The sequence below is a fragment of the Dicentrarchus labrax genome, unplaced genomic scaffold (genome assembly GCF_905237075.1).
Source record: "Dicentrarchus labrax unplaced genomic scaffold, dlabrax2021, whole genome shotgun sequence".
NCBI lineage: Eukaryota > Metazoa > Chordata > Actinopteri > Moronidae > Dicentrarchus > Dicentrarchus labrax.
This window is the reverse complement of record NW_026136717.1, coordinates 13,772,638-13,785,382: the sequence shown is the minus strand read 5'-3', so window position 1 is coordinate 13,785,382 and position 12,745 is coordinate 13,772,638. Positions and strand designations below refer to the sequence as shown.

Sequence of the window (12,745 nt, the reverse complement as noted above, 5' to 3'; positions counted from 1 at the left end):
AAAGGCTTTAAAATGTAGCATTTGTAAAGCTAAAAAAAAAACCAGTTTGAATCATTTGCTGAAAAGTGTGCTCTATTTAGCTTTCTATGATAAATATATACATATATAAATAAAACTTAACCTCTAACTTAACAAATAGAGAGCAGTCAGTCTGCTCTGATGGCTGTGGATGCTGGCTAGAAGCAGGAAGTGGCTGTGAGAACGATGCAGTGATTCAGTGTCTCCTTTTCACAGGCCTTTATCACACTTTCTTGTCTCCCACACACACACGCGCGCACACACACACACTACAGAAACCTTGAAGAGCAGATGGTTAGTGATTCATGATGACTAAAGGGCAGGAGTCATTCCGCTCTGTTATTCAGAACAGATTGATGCCACACAGTTCACTATTTACTGTTATCTCAGCTTTATGATTCGCAGTGCGAGGGTTTGGAGATTAGGTCAACTCCCATTAAGTGCATTCTGACAGACTCATTATAGATAATATATTGACTGTCTTGGGTGAATGCTCCTCTGTACTGTACATTCATTTTTACATTTTATGTTTATGGCATGTAGCTGATGTTTTTATGTGGAAAAATGTTCAGGCAGTGCTTTAGTTTCTTACTTCAGGGGACTGTAGAATGTATGATATTGTTGAAAATGTAATTAAACCAGTTCACAAAGGACACATAAATTCACCCAAATTAGGTAGTACAATCTTCAGATGCTATCAATTGATAATATTTATGTATATATAGCAACAAATTAACTTCTTTAATTTAACTTGCAGACTTTGCAGATTAATGGAATAAAATCAAGGTCAAGGTCACATTTATCCCAATAATGATAAATATAGCTGTCATTAGTACATAACATTTCCTATGTTTGTCTGCATTAATCACAGTGGGGATTCCTGAATCCCCAAAGGGGCCCCAAGATAAATAAATGGAAGTAGAAAATTACTTTTCTCTCTTAAGTTTTACTTTTTTCTCTCTTCTTTTAGCTCTTTTATAGCCTATACAAATCCTTCAAATTCAACAATATGAGAAGGAAAAATCAAGCCTTGTTTGAACTGATCATAACTCATACCCACACTTATAACATGAGCATGAACATAAGTCTGTCATGAGGGGTCACAAGCCAAACATGAATGACAGTATGACCAGTTAAAATGTGTGGTTAGACAACATGTGTGGCTATAACTGCAAGTTTAAGTTGGTAAGTTGTTCAATTTGAGGACATATACAGCCATACTTTTCAGTATGTGTGCTATTATTTTGATAGTCTGTCTTAAATTTAAGTCCTCACAGTCCTTTTAGCTCTGATTTGGTCTCTACCAACTCTTGAAGGCTCTTCAGCTGCTACATGTTCCACTGTGTCACCTTGTTAATACAAAAATATTGATTAGTGCTGCTTTAAATGTATTGTTCATCCCTCTCAGTTTATTCCAGATTTTTTCAGAAAACATGCTACTTTACATTTTCTGCCCACCTTCATTTTTGAAGACATGCCAGCTGTTTTTTTGTAGCCAAAAAACCACAAAAAAAAGTTTATTCAACATTTATGATGAGGGAGTTCCGAAGAAATTGCATTGCATACATCATCATTTTACAGAGAACTTCTTCAGAAGACTTCACAAAATTTTTCGAGGTTGGTAATAAACTTTGACATTTAGAAAAATAGGAATTAGGGCAGGGAAGTGTGTAAAACTGTGTGTGTGTGTGTGTGTGTGGAAGGACAAGGCTGTTTTTCCTCAAAGACCTTCAGCTATGTGGTTCAGGTTCAGATTCAGGAAGTGAAAATTTAGATGGCTGCTAGTGTGTGTGTGTGTGTGTGTGTGTGTGTGTGTGTGTGTGTGTGTGTGTGTGTGTGTGTGTGTGTGTGTGTGTGTGTGTGTGCGCGTGCGTGTGCGTGCAGAGGACACTCAGGGGATTCAGTGTGTGCGTGTGCGGTCTGATCGGTGCTGACGGGGAAATATGAGGTGCACGGGGGTGGCGGTGTTGGTGGGGAGGAGGGGGGGAGTGAGTGACACAAAAGGGAAGAGGAAAACGATGAGGAAATCAAACAGGATATAAAGTCTACACTTAAAAAATCTGACAATTTTTTCCATTTGAAAACATGAATGTTTGGCTCCAATTAAAAACACTACGTTCTCTGCAGTAAAGTGCTGAGGAGAAACCAATGCGGTTCGTCCACAAAAACTACTTATAAACAAGAGTGGGAGTGCTGAACCCACTGCTAGAAATACACACTGTTTGTATTGTAGCAGGGAATATTACAGAAAGGAGCAGCATATGAGAGAATGGAAGGAGTTTCATTTCTAAAAAAGAGATAAAAAATAAACAAGCGACAGTCTTACAACGTGACAGAGAGACCTATCTGAGCAAAAATCAGGAGCTTAACGTGAAAATCTTTCTAAATCACAAACCAGAACTTCTCGGTTATTGTCTGTGAGGTTATCAAGATGTGTGTGTGTGTGTGTGTGTGTGTGTGTGTATAACCCATGTCTGCTCCACTGACAATAAACAGCAGAGACTCAGGGGTGCTGGTTGGATCTTTTCCACGTTATTTCAGAGCTCAGCTTTGGCTGGGACAAACTCTTCTATTTCTGATTTTGTGAAACTAATTCAATTTGAGTCACTGAAGGGCGAAAAACATACCAAATCTATTCTATTATTCAACATTTTCAGCTATGCTAATTGTGCCTCCGTGGACAAAAATGCCTGTCTGTCAATTCGCCACTTTTCAGAAATAACTCGACAGCTATTTGGCAGCGGTTTGACATGAAATTTGGTACAGACGTTCTCGTTCTTCAGAGGATGGACCTACAGACTTTGGTGCTAGCCTTCATTTTGTTCTAACGCCATAATTTAGCATCAAGAGTTTGAATTTCCAATATTTTGGTTTATGAGCAAATGCTGGAAAAACCAGTAACGTTCCAATCAGCCTCAGCTCTACTTCATTAAGATGAAGAACATGGTAAACATTGTTAACATTGTCATTATTGGCAATTTAGCATGAGGATTAACATTACCTTTTAGCTCAAGGCACCACTGTGCTTAAGTACAGCCTCATAGAGACGGTAGCATGACTGTAGACTGCCCTGGTGAGTCAATTATTTGGGTAAATTCTTAATTTGCTATAGGCTTATATTAGGACTATATGATACTAATCTTAATTTTATACTAGGATTAGCACTTATAGGCCTATAAACAGTTTTCATGATGAACTATTAGCCACAGAATCAGAAAGTCCCAGACAATGTTTTGTTTTCCAATTAAAAATCAAGTTTTACTTTACACTATAGCTGTGGGCATATGAGGGCCTTTCCAATACTAATAAGGACCAGTGTGTAAGATTTTGTGGCATCTAGCAGTGTAGCTGCAGATTTCAACGCCCTCGCCTCACCCTCCCATTCCAAGCATGTAGGAGAAAATATTGTGGCCGCAAAACTCACAAAAAACGTGGGGAAAAAAGCCCAATCTAGAGCCAGTGTTTGGTTTGTCCATTCTGGGATAGTGTAAAAACATGGCGGATCAACATGGCGGATCAACATGGCGGCCTTGGTGGAAAAGGACCTGCTCTCTGTAGATATAAAAAGCTCATTCTAAGGTAAAAAAAACACAACAATATTTAAGTTCAGGTGATTATACACTAATAAAAACACATCTATGAATATTATATTCCATGTCTGCCAATAGATCCTCCTACATTTTACACACTGGACCTTTTAATAACTGACTCTCAATGGCAAATTTACAATTATCTAATGATTTACAGATGGCTTGGAAGTGATAGTTATTGTGTCGTCAAACAGATAACAGGCAGAAAAGAGAGACAAAGCTGTATTTAAAGCTCACAACTTGCAACTGCATTTAAACAATGAAGCCAATACTATACATAAAACTACCATACAATCAAATTTGACCTTAAAAGATTCACATCCATGTTATTTAAAATGTTCCCCTTTCTCTGCCAGCTCCTGACTTGAAAGGCACATGTGTTTAAAAGTATATACAAAGTATTCAAAGGAAATGTAGGTAATTTCACCCTCAGACATCATTGCATTGTAATCATAAAATCAGTATAAACAACAACAAAAAAGTTTGATTCATTAGATTTCACAAACACTCGCAGACGCTGAATTGTATAAAATATCACTGACAACTCATGTAGGCCGTTTATAGTGTCGAGAACTGACGCTTGCAGACGTGCTCTCAGCTTCTTGAGGCACCGGTGATATAAAAGTGGAAGGTGCATGCACAGCTTTACTGTCAGTCCCATAAAGAGAGTGTAAGCACATTTTATTACATGATACGAAAGGCTAAGATGAACATCCAAGTATTTTTTTATTTTTATATGAAGCCCTTTATCTACAGAACAGCTTCCATCACATCTGTTCTCTCGGCAGACATTCCTCGAGGCATTTCGGCCACTTTGGGTCTTGGTTTTAATCCAAAAGTCTGTGTTTCGCGTTCCAAAACAGCACCGCTGTCCAGAGAAAAAATTCCACAACAACCTCCACAAATGTCAGGTTTGTCTTTCAAATTAACGTCTTTGGGAAGAGGCTGTGCACGATGTGATACCCATGACTGCTTATGACTTTTACCGTGTAGACAAAAATCTCATCCATAGAAAAACAAGTGATATTTTGTTGTTCTCAGACAAGTTTGTGGAAAAAGATTCCAAGCTTCAGTTGACTTTAAAGATGCTGAAGATGTGAGGCGAGGCTGAAGGATTGCCCACGGTGTGGAGTCTGAAGGCTGGGCCTGTGATGGCCTGCAGCTCCGTGCCTCTGTCCAATCGCAGGAGGCCGGACACCTGGCAGGGCTTCAGGAAGTGGAAAGGGTGCGGCCCGGCGGAGGGGGTCGTCCCGTAACCCTCCATGCACTGCAGCTTCTGAGGCCTCTGGCCGCTGGTCACCACATCCAGCTTCACATACTGAGACTGCTGCTCATTGAACAAAACCTGAGGAGACACAGAAGATGATCTTCATCTCATCAAGGGAGGTCATCAGAGACAGAAGGTGAACTTGTTTGATCTCAACTATCCAAATGAAACCAAACCGGACTGTATCAAAACTTCCAAAGTCCTGCTATCGGAATTCTTTCTTTCTTTTTTTTGGCTAGATTTTCTCCAGACCTCCGTCAACTTGACAGGAGGCCTGGCTACATGAGATTACCCGTAACCTGATATCCACCTTTCCAAAAAACATGATACATACCAGTACAGTATGACTGATGTTTGAGCAAAATAAAGGCTGTTTTTTATAAAGCTGCAATAGGTCAGAAAACTGGTGTGGGGCTGCATCCCTAAACTCTGTTGATTCACTCTAGCTGTAAATATGAAATCAGAGGTTTCTTCCCCACTTTACTTTAGGAATAATAATAGCAAAATCTTTTATTACTATTTCAAAAATGTTTTGAATATTTGTAACAGAATTAAAACCATGTTACTTTTAAAATACACTTCAAAGATGCTTGTTTGAATTGCTAAATAACTGTGAATGTTAGTTACTGATAAAACAATCATGCGTCCTTCAATACATTCATCACATTGAGGAGAACATAATCCATTTTCCATGTGACAAAAGACATTCATTTCCAAGATAAATATATGACATTGTGAGATTTAAAGTGGCATTTTTTGGCCACTTGGGGGCAGCAGAACAAGCTCTAAACACAACACTGACATACTGTTGTCCTAGAAAGTTGTTGTCGCAAACAATATTAGCATTAATTTAGAGTGGTGTTTCCAGCCACCTGCTGAATATAAGTAATAAAGTTCAACATTCACTCTACTTTTAGCTCTGTTTTGGTCTCCACCAACTCCTTAGTGAAATATATGGCTTTTTATCTCCGCTGTGTTCATCAGTTAGTTGTTTACTGTGTTTGTTAGCTATTCTGAAGCTGAAAACCGCCACTACAAGCAGCTCCTTTAATATCACACATATTCATTTTATCTGTTGTTAATATGTAAATATTGATTAGTTCAGCTTTAAAGTGGAGATCTGACATTAATGTGGCGTGTGGGGAACATGAGGATGACGAGAGTTATGTTGGTGTCGTTTGTAGTCAAACACTGTCAAAAAACTACAACTCCCAGCAAAAACTCACCTGGCAGAACAGGAAGTAGACGCCTGCTTTCTCCACAGTGAAGGTGCCTTGTTCCTTGTTGTACCTCACTGCTTTACTCATATTCAACGTCCTCTCCTCCCAACCCTTTATCACTCCGCCCTCTCCCACTGACACACACACACACACACACACACACACACACACACACACACACAAACACCCACATATCCAAGATTAATCATCTCATAGACAAGAGTTTCACAGATTATCCTCCATCCTTCATTTTTATGACTCTTACCTTGCTGAGAGGAGACTTTGGTTACTGGTGGAAAGTAAAAGAGACATTGAAAGAGAAAGAAAAGGGAAAGTCAATTAAGATTTTATGAGTGCAATCGTATAGGGGTATATGATTGAAACCACTTCAGCAGATGCTACACGAGACGGCTATAAGGGATCTGCCAAGCCACTTACTCTCAAAATGAGACGCCGCTTTCTTTCCATTTCCATTCCTCCCTCGCACCGTCCCCCCTTCGGAAGGCAAGGAGAGACAGAATATGAGTTTGAATGGCAGAGAAAATACGTCTGTGGTTTTTTTGATAAAACAATCATTCCCATCTGTATCTGTCTAATAACATGGTGTGTTAATTTGCAGCCATTTAGATTCAACCTGGCTCGTTTTAACGCGGTTAGCAGATGGGCAAAGGATTTCCTTTCACGTGCTTCAATATATTTCCTCAAACTGTTATTTTCAGTCAGAAGTGTGTGCCTGTTTTTTTTTTTTTTTTTTCCTGTGGGGGCTAATCTTAGTGCCAGCTGGTCGCAGTCATCTAGAAAATACAGAATGCAGAGAAAGAAGAGGCAAGAATAGAGTTGAAGGGGGATAGAGAGCTGTGTGTGTGTGTTTGTCTTGTGGAGGGGGGCAGGAAAGGACAAGATAGACAGAGGCAAATTGAATGAGAAAGCATTAAATGTAGCCTGAGAGACAAATGCTAAGAACGCTAAATAAGAGAAATGAAGTGCCGGAAAAGGAGAGTCAAAAAGGTCCTTGGCTGCTCTGTGACCCAAAAGAGTCGATTAAGAGCAGAGTGAAGCAACAGCTAAGGGGCCTGTTCGGATAAATACAATAAATAAAACACAACACTAAAAGGCCAGAGCTCCAGAATGCCTGCTCTTGTTACTCTCTAAAGGTTTATTTAACTTTGCAATCTGGCCTGCGGGGAGCAATTTCCAACACAGATACAACTCCAATACTGTATATATGAACTGTGAAATACATGCTTTATGTTTCAAGACGGAGCAGCCAAACACCGGGCCTCCGCCATCATACAGGAATATTAAGTCCCTGCTAAAATAACTCACAGGTGGGTGACCCTGTAGACTTAGGATTTGCTATGGGCGGGCGTAAAGCCCTCAGGCTGGCAAGAGTTTCCTGACTTAAGCTGTCAGTCATCAGGAGAGAACATAACTGCAGTGTCCTGCTGAACCGCTGCACTGCGGTGGTCAACTTTCCACAAACTGGAAAAAGCTGTTTGTGCCTCTCTTTTTTTATTTCCATTGATAGCCATGAATGTCTGAACACTGTTTAATGCGTTTTGGAAGACAAAGTAAGATATCAGTTACACAAGAAAAAAAGCTCATATCTGCAGGATATCAATATAGATATTCTGGCGAGGCTCGCAGCTCTCTAAATGAATCCTTTTGTCAAATTTGGATATTCATCCGTCTGCTGAAATCCAGCATGAAATAGTCTGAGGGTTCATTCTCGGACAAAATGTGAACAATCAAGCAATCCCGTGATGGTGACGCAAGCAGAGGCTATAAATACTGCAATGATAGGTCATCAAATATCACCGCTTTCACAACAAATCATAGCTGTGTCAGTCGTGTGCTCAGGGGGGGAAAGAAAATCTCAATTTCATTGCCCAAAAGCGTGCAACAAGGCCTCACTCCCGCGCCAGCTGGTTTTCTGGGCTTCGAGGCCATTCTGGTCAGACCTGTAATTTCTGAAACAGTCATCCAGCTGCCTACTTTTTCCTGTGTCAACTTTTAGCAGCGGGTAGTGCCTGCAGCCCACTAGACCTGACCAAAGTGGCATGTGGGCCAAGACTGGCCAGCGTTTGTGTTAAATGTCCTTCCCGACAAAAAAAAAAAAAAAAAAAAAACCAACAGAGCACATTTGGTAAGTATTGTGTTTGTGGTGATTTGGGGGCGGCTAAAAAGCAGAAAACTTCTATATGTCGGTGGTGTTGAAGTCTAGAAAGTGCAGCTGTGGAAGATTTTTGATTTGCAATACCGTCTCTTTTCACTCTCTGCCCCACAAGCAGCTCTCTCTTCTCCAGAATGAGCTGAACAATGGCCTTCCTCTGTGTATTGACCTGTTGAAAGAGAGAGAGACAAAAAAAAAAATGCACGATTAACAAATGCCCAATAAGTTTATTATGACTTTTTGCTGGCACTGATCCCACACAGCCACAGACGACCTCTTCCAGCCAGCCAGCCACATAAACAGGCTCGTCTTTTCCAGTATCCTGCCACTGCTGCCATGCTAGCTTTAGAATGGGTCTACCACTTCCTCAGAGACTGGTTGCGACACCTAATGCATGTTTTTAGTGCTTTGCATTCCTCACATGTCTTTACTCTATTTTTGAGAAAGAAATGAATTTTGTCAAGCCAGCAAAGTTTTAAATCCTTGGCTGGGGGCCCGCTGAATGACCGAAGGAGGCCTATATGAAGTAAGAGGAGAAGTGGCTGCAGTGTGTTTAAATTTACTGCTACTGTGGAAATGGAGGCAGCGAGTTGCTCTTCACTCTCCAGACGTTCACTCACTGGCTCTCATCAGGAGTTGGCCAACGGTCAAATGGACAGAACGGGGCCCCTTGGGAAAGGCTCCAGCATCAACACTCCACGTGTCCAATTTTGGGGTGTTTGTGCATATGTGTGTGTGTGTGTCTGAGTGAGAAACTGTGTGTGTGTGCAGGTCTGTCAACATAATACACAGCCAACCTGTCCCTGATCTCAAATCCAGTGCAACCTGGTTTTGTAAATACTGTGAACTTGAAACCAGAAGAATTTCCATCAGCTCCTTTTGGCTGCTTTTTAGAGAAATTATTTGCCTTGTGATGCAACCTCATGCCGGAGTCATGACTGCAAATGCAAAAAGTCTAAATCTGCACTTTGCAAGAGATTATACAGTATTCATGACTGTTCTTTGCACATTTAACTCCCAGCTGAAAGGATCCGACCTGACCTGTGCATGAGAAGTGGCTATGCATGCTGCAAATAATGTACACTTGCCACACTTTATCATCCAGCCTGTTTCATGCCTCAAGCCTCTGCGCAGTGAAGTTCTCACATGCCAAATAGCTGAGGCTTTCCAGTAATTTGAGATAAAACTGGAGCACAACTGGCACCAGAGTAATTAAACATGGCGGGGGGAGCTGGCGGGGGGGGGTTGGACTTGACTGCACTTATTGGTAAGCAATAAAAGTGCCAAGCGGAGAAATGGTGCAAGAGAATAGAGTACGTGCAGGGGGGGGTGAATTGTGGAATTGCATTTTTCCATATACCCCCCGCGAAGATTCCCAGTAACCGCAGCCACAAAAGAAGTTACATAACAAACACTTAAAGGTCTGTAATAGTTGCAGGCGAGTAAATATTATTGTTGGTACAAATATGCATGCTATTCGCAGAAGCAGGCTTTGATTGGGGGTTTTTGAAGTATGATACAAACCTGCTCCAGTCGGTCCTGCAGGATCTTAAAGGATTGAGACAGGTCCCGCGTCTGACGCCAAGTCCACGCCGTGAACAGCGCGCTGCATGCGGCCAGAGACAGAGCCACCAGGGCCAGAGAAGCCCAGAAGACCCGCAGCTTGCGCACTCGCCTCCTCTGCAGAATCCGATGCATATTGGTGCAGACTGCACTGCTACTCACCGCCACAGACCATCCGAAACCCCCCGCTTCAACTCCATTCCAGCAGAGCATAAAGTCCCTCCAAATGCATTTGTGTCCAAATGTCCATTTTGGTGAGAAAAGACGCGCGAGTGGACAACCAACAACAACTACAACACCCTTTGCTTTTCAGACGCGCGGACCTTTCTGTTTAATATTATCTGACAGATGAGATTTTTAAAGCAACAAAACATCCGATCCTTCCTCCACACATATCAAAGCCACCATCCTCCGTGTGTGCGGGCCGTCTCCAAATACGAGAAAACTGTGCAACTTGCGCACATCAACTGTTGCATCCTTCTCCTTGTGATTCGTTGACTCAGCTCTCTTGTCTTCCCTTTAAACAGCGTGCTGGGGGGTCACTCTATTAGACAGACAGACTGAGCACACACCAGAGCTTGAGTTCACACACACACACACACACACACACACACACACACCACACACACACGCACAGACGCGTGCGCGCACAGACTTGGAGGTGCGTCCTCAGCGAGCTCTGATGTTGTGACACCAGTGCGCATCCGCAGTAAAAAAAAAATCCACGAAATGCATCACAAGAAAGAACCGGGGCTTCCTCCGCTTCTCAAGTCACTTTCATCAACTTGCATGACTTGAAAATATGTGCCATTCACGCGTGTAAGAGTTCCGTTTGTGACCACACGGTGGCTGTAGAGTACAGGTGGAGACACAGCAGCGGGTTACGTGCGTACTGTGTATATACAGAGTGTGCCGTCAACAGGTGAGCCAAAGACTGATCCCAATGGTCAATTTCTTAATCTAAAATACAGTTCTCCAATGATACATTATCAACAAATTAATCATTTAACCCTACAAAATATAGCGTTTGTAAGATAATCTAAGTTTTGTAATGTTTTTATTGCTTTTGGAGCCAAATAAAATTAATTTAAAAGTCATACTAGGAGTTCAAAGTGGAAAATCTTGTGGCCTGAAGGTCATGTGAAGTCTCTAAAACAGTAGTTTCCCAGCCTCTTTTGCTTGTAACCCCTTTGTGAAGGGCATGTCACTGAGTTGTGAACAGTTCCAGTGAATTTCCCTTCTCAGATGGTTTCATTTGAATACTTTTTAAAGGCCCGATTAGGTAAAAGATCTAAGAATCAAACATAATTTACTTTCTGTACAGATTTCTTTAATAGTAATAGTTATACATAGTCATTAGTACAGTCATTTCTTTCTCCTTTTGTTCATATAGAACACATACTGTATGTTTGTTTTACTTTATTTTATGTATGTATCTTTGATTTTACAATATATAAATAGCACAAAGTGAATATAGTGTATCTTATTTTATTTTCAGACTTTATTGGGATTTAAGGGACAGGTGATGTTAGTAGGAACCCTAAAGGTTAAATGCATACTGGCTATAATTTCAACCATTTCAAGCATTATTTATTTAAGCTCATACTATATGTTTTCAATTTGCATAGTTGGTTTTCCACATGAATAATTTTAGATTTACATTTTAATTACGAAATTATTATTACTACTTTACATGGATACACTCACTCACAGAAGAGAACTAAGATGTGGATACAGTTACACATTCACAGAAGACATCACTATTTAAATGCAGTCTGATGGGTTTTATTCCACAAACACAGCAGTCAAACAGGTAGTCGAGTAGTAACAGTAAAACACACTCTGGGTTTTCAAGGATGGGTGACAACAGGAAGCCTAAAATACTTTTATGAAACCAGTATTTGACTCTCATGCAGGTTCTGGGCTAAAAGGTGACATGGCTTTGGACATTTTCTAATGTATCAGGATTTCTAGCACAGCAAAATGACACTAAACTGTGGAAGGTGTTATGTCGTGGTCACATAATCCAGCATTTCCCTGGTCATGTTAAAAACCTATAAATCCATTTTTGGTGGTTTTCATGTTTCGTTTAAGGAATGTATTGCTCCTTTCTGGGTTGAGGGGATTTAATTGATCTTATGAAGCCCTTTAAAAACTCACTGGATTAACTCTAAAATGCATGGCATTTCCGAATAGTTGACTTTTTGGATTCATAAGGTTTCAATGACCACTTTTATTTTCAACCATTTCAGAGCAAAATCAGACATGTGAACACATACAAACTTGTGCCTCTGCTGGCGGAAAACATCAATGACCGCACAAACTCCATATTGAACACACTGGGTATATCTTAACCATGTGACTGGTGCACTAGGGGAATACACTTAGGCCCTTCCTGGCAACTAAACCGCCCCAAAGTTGTGAAAATAAACTCAGTTCATCTCCATGGTTGTCTTTTCTACTCATACTGATACACTGTGTACTAATCACATACACACCCTGCTCACTACAGACTGAATTAACATTTCAAACATTTAACTGCAGTGTTTCCTCGTCTCTTGCATGAAAAAAAAATGCTCCTAAAAGTCTGATTTATTACAAAGATGTGACAGAAATCAGAGTTGAACTTTGATTTGATTTTGAAACAGTTTGAGGAATCCATGCTGGGAACAAGTATAATTTATAGCTCTGGCTCTGGCATTCGGATGGGAAGTTGAAGGTTATAAATATCTCTTCACCCTTGGACTCTATATTGATTTTTGGGGCTCATGTGCTCTGTAATAGCAATAACAGCATATTGAATGTACTTTTCCACACAAATGAAGTCTGTAGATTTTGCACGTCGAAGCATACATGAATATTTCATTAACCAATGTCCCACAGATAAAAAAAAAACTACACATTCTTCACTCAA

General features: G+C 40.7%; 1 protein-coding gene across 1 annotated transcript; it reads right to left on the bottom strand.

Annotated features, from left to right (window-relative positions):
- Window positions 1-1,405: 1,405 nt before the first annotated feature.
- On the bottom strand, window positions 1,406-10,539 carry tnfsf12 (TNF superfamily member 12). Its single transcript, XM_051429175.1, has 6 exons — window positions 9,793-10,539; window positions 8,356-8,437; window positions 6,534-6,590; window positions 6,361-6,384; window positions 6,102-6,229; window positions 1,406-4,953 (listed from the first exon to the last, which is right to left on the bottom strand). Exons 1-6 carry the CDS (start codon window positions 10,042-10,044, stop codon window positions 4,678-4,680), a joined length of 819 nt encoding a protein of 272 aa, XP_051285135.1. The 5' UTR covers window positions 10,045-10,539; the 3' UTR covers window positions 1,406-4,677.
- Window positions 10,540-12,745: the final 2,206 nt, after the last annotated feature.